This window comes from Branchiostoma floridae, chromosome 1 (genome assembly GCF_000003815.2).
Source record: "Branchiostoma floridae strain S238N-H82 chromosome 1, Bfl_VNyyK, whole genome shotgun sequence".
Lineage (NCBI taxonomy): Eukaryota > Metazoa > Chordata > Leptocardii > Amphioxiformes > Branchiostomatidae > Branchiostoma > Branchiostoma floridae.
In genome coordinates this window covers 24521027-24525477 of record NC_049979.1, presented here as the reverse complement: position 1 = coordinate 24525477, position 4451 = coordinate 24521027, and the positions used below count along the sequence as shown (strand labels likewise).

Below are 4451 nucleotides of genomic sequence, written 5' to 3'. Positions count from 1 at the left end.
CATTATTTGCATAACATGTATCCAATTGAATACATCTTTGCCTAACCTACCTAGTACCTGCATGCCTGAAATTATGAAAAGTCCGTCGATTTTCCAAAGTTATCCTCTTTGGAATGTTTCAATAAAACGTCCTGGCAGTTCCAAATTAAATGTTAGCAGGCCCAAACCTGTCCCACTTTGTCCTAGCGTCAAACGCTATCTGCCAACCGAGTGTCAAGGCCATATCATGAGGAAGGGAGGGGTCTTGTGAAAGTTCTCGTCTCTTTCTACACCTTGTCTTTGTTCTGACGTTTGTCGTCCGTATTGGTTCCAGTTACCACTGGCGGTGGATCTGCAACATCACAGAAGCACAAGAACTTTGTTTCAGGGCCCATGGGGGACAAGTCAGTAACAGAACTGGCTGGTATTGGGGGCGCACTTGGAAGAAGGCTGGCAGACAAGGGATTTGACAAGGCATATGTAGTTCTGGGTCAGTTCCTGTTGCTAAAGAAGGATGAGGAGATGTTCAAGGAGTGGTTGAAGGACACGGTCTTTGCCAACGAAAGGGAGGCCCATGGCTGCTTCTACTGCCTTAAAGAGTGGTGTGACGCCTTCTTGTGATCGGCAACATGTCTAAACAGTCCTTTAGTAAAACATGATGTACATACTCATTAGGGTGCCTTTCATATGGGCATTATTAATATTGAATATGTATCTTATCATATCTAGATGTATCAGGCTGTAACCTAAATACCGAATTTGCCACTGTTGTATAAGTGTCCATCCAAAAGTAAATGGATGAAATGATGGTAAACTAGAAAGGCCGACATTTGCTTAAGAGCAAATACAGCATATTTCAGCCATACCCCTTCCCACGCAACATTGGACTGTTCCAAATCACCCCTGCGCAAAAATGGAACATCATATTAACAGTACATTATCCCCCAAAGTGGACTGGTATTGTGAATTGATTCCAGGTAAAAACAGAGCTTGCTTCTATTTTTCAGAAAATGACAATAATCACACCTTCCATTCAGAAAATTTTCATCATGACTGAAAATTGTTGAATGACTTCATGTTATGTCATTAACAATTTTCAGTACGATAACTAGGTGTAAGTTTAAAAAAGTATAAACTCCTTGTGATGTGGGTACATTTATTATTACAGTGAACTTTTTTTATTCAAGTAGGGCATACGATTTAATAATTATCAAGCAGGTGCAGGTACTGTAGGAGCGTTTGTTTTCTTCAAGCTGTAAAACTGTTAAACTGTTTTACTTTGTATGCAATCAGCCATCGAGCCTATTCTTATTTTACTTTAACAACTTCCTGCCAGACCCGGAAGATACGATTGAACCTTGTTCGAGGATTTATTTTCGTCTGTCTGGTCAGTCTGTTCATACCCTGGCGCTGAGAGTGTTTTATTGGGCTGAAACTCTGGCAGTTTAAAGTTACTTACAATTTAAATGTTCAAAGTTTATGTCAAACAACAACAGCACTAGGAAATGTGGCCACTATAGACACGTGGTCACTATAGAGAAAATGCTGATCTATTGACTAGGAGCCATACGTTACACATGATTTCAGTACACTGATCATTAATCATATAAACATTGCACAGGTAAGCCAATTGTTTAGATGTACAATTAAGTTCAAATAATTCTGAAGAGAAATATTGATGAGAAAATAATCATTCTCGCCACTGTCTAACTTATAATTACGTATCAAAACTAAACGCAGATTTTCTAACTAACGCACCTTTCGCCGACTTCATCAAAGGACCGCCGGCTATCAATCAAACACGGCTGTTGATTAGACTTAGAGTTTCAAACAGTCATGTGCTGTGTGCCAGTTGACAGCGAACTTCATGCTACGTGATGTTTTACATTGCTTGGACCTTCTTTCCTACAGCGGTGCTTCTACAAAATATTTAGACTGTAACACTGAGTCCCACATGTTTTATAGAATAGAATTTGACGCAGAACAGCGTTTTTGCTGGGTATTTTTCTTGAAAAATGTCCGTGGGAACATCAGCGAGGCGGCGACGTAGGGATATCAGACCGTCAACAAAAGTCGCACGGCGGCTTACGGCGCAGCGAAGATACTAGCGCTATAAATAAGCGCTTCAACTAAGGATGGCAACCCGTACAATATTTTTGTATACTGTTGAGCTAAGTAAAGTTTGTTGTTTATGAGGTTTTAGTTGTCTTTGAAGCTTTGACCCGAAATATTCTAAAGTCAAACTGCTGAAGAGAAGTAAGTGACTGCTACGATTATCGTAGATATGGCCCTAAAAAAACTGATAAAAGAAGCCTTCTCAATAGTCTAAAATGCAAGAGCTTCCGGGGGGGCTTCGCCCACCTGGGTCCCCCCCACAGTGGCCCTGCCCCTGGACCCCGCCAGGGACATTCGGCGGCCCCCGGACCCCTGTCCGACGCTTTGAAAAAATCCTGGCGAGAAGTCTGTACGGCCTGAGTCTTCAAGTTAACGTATTGTGTGGTCCCGCTTATGAATATTAATTAGCCTACGCTTTCCTCTTCGCTGATTGGCTGAACCATTAATTGAATTAACTCTTCCTGCCGGCTAGACGCAGGTGCAGATGTCGGCTCTGTGGGGTGAACGTCCGAAAGGTCATGGCATGGAGAACGAAAGAAAACCAATTTCCCCTAAAAAAAGTGCTGTAATTAAGCCTTTTACAGTACTTTATGCCAAAAATTTTACTTGGATCATTTTACCAACTATCTTATGCCTATCTATACCAAATGTTACTCATACCAGGGTACAGGGGTGCAAAATATACCGTTATAAGACCGTCAACAACAGTCGCACGGAGCTAACAGCGCAGCGAAAATACCATCGCTAGCGTTTCAACTTCGGATAACAAGTTATAAGTACTGTTGAACTCAGCAACGTTAAAGTTTGTTTTTAGTTCCCTTTGACGGTTTGACCTGAAAAGGTGTTACGCTAAACTCCTGAAGAGAAGTTAAGTGACTGCTGCGATTATCATAGATATGCCCCTAAGAACTGATACAATATAAAGCCTTCTGAATAGTCTAAAATGCGAGAGCCTTAGGCGGGCTTCGCTCCCACTGGCGGGAACACTGCTATATACGGGATCATGAGGCCCCGCTTATGAATATTAATTAGCCTTTGGCCTCCTCTTCGCTGATTGGCTAGGTCTTTGATTCAATTAACTCTCCGGCTGACGCGCACAGGTGTGGCTCTGTGCGGGGTCACGGAAGGTCACGTCAGGAGGCCAAAAGAAAACAAATTTCCCCTCAGAAAAGTGCAAAAATTAATCATTTTAAAGTTGTTTATGATTGTCAAAAATTTTACTTGAGTCTTGTTACCAAGTATCTAATGCCTATCTATACCAAATTTCAGGTCATTTAATTGTAATACCAGGGTACAGGAGCCAAAAGTGTCCTTTTTTGGTCAAAAATTGGCCAAAAATCGTAAAAATAAGCATTTTGTTGCACTGTACACCAAAAGTGTTATTGAATTTATATGAAGGGATTATCAAGGCACATCTGTGTCAAATTTCAGCTCATTCGGTTGCAATACCAAGGTACAGGAGCCAAAAGTGTCCTTTTTTGGTCAAAAATTGGTCAAAAAATCGCAAAAATAAGCATTTTGTTGTACTGTACACCAAAAGTGTTATTGGATTTATATGAAGAGATTATCAAGGCACATCTCTGTCAAATTTCAGCTCATTTGGTTGTAATACCAGGTACAGGGCCAAAAGTGTCCTTTTTTGGTCAAAAATTGGTCAAAAAATCGCAAAAATAAGCATTTTGTTGTACTGTACACCAAAAGTGTTATTGGATTTATATGAAGAGATTATCAAGGCACATCTCTGTCAAATTTCAGCTCATTTGGTTGTAATACCAGGGTACAGGGGCCAAAAGTGTCCTTTTTTGGTCAAAAATTGGTCAAAAAATCGCAAAAATAAGCATTTTGTTGTACTGTACACCAAAAGTGTTATCGAATTTATATGGGGGCATTATTAAGGCACATCTCTGTCAAATTTCAGCTCATTTGATTGTAATACCAGGGTACAGGGGCCAAAATATACAGTTTTGGTCTAAAATTGACCAAAAAATCTCAATAAAATCATTTTATAGGCAGATATGAAAAAACTGAGAAAAAAGAATCAAGGTATTGGCCCATTCTACCCCTGTGCCAAATTTCAGGTCATTCGGTCCAGGAACGGCGGAGATGAATCACTTTGAAGATTTGACAGGAGAAAGAAAGAAACATTACGAATACAATATATTTCACCATACTATGTATGGCTGAAATATAAAAATTATACATTTTAAGTCAAACTTGCAGCCCCAGGAACAAGTTACCGTTTTGCGATGTACTGCCGTAATGTTTTGTTCCATGCATTTTCTGAGATGGAAGCCTTTTAAAGGAGATCGTTGGCCTTAATTTCACATTGACATTGAACTTCTTTAGACATTTCACTA

The 4451-nt window shown here is 40.1% G+C and overlaps 1 protein-coding gene across 1 annotated transcript; it reads left to right on the top strand.

Moving 5' to 3' along the window:
• The first annotated feature begins 322 nt into the window (after positions 1–322).
• LOC118427305 (barrier-to-autointegration factor B-like) lies at positions 323–781 on the top strand. The gene has a single exon (XM_035837020.1). It carries the CDS (start codon positions 373–375, stop codon positions 598–600), a length of 228 nt encoding a protein of 75 aa, XP_035692913.1. The 5' UTR covers positions 323–372; the 3' UTR covers positions 601–781.
• The last annotated feature ends 3670 nt before the right edge of the window (positions 782–4451 follow it).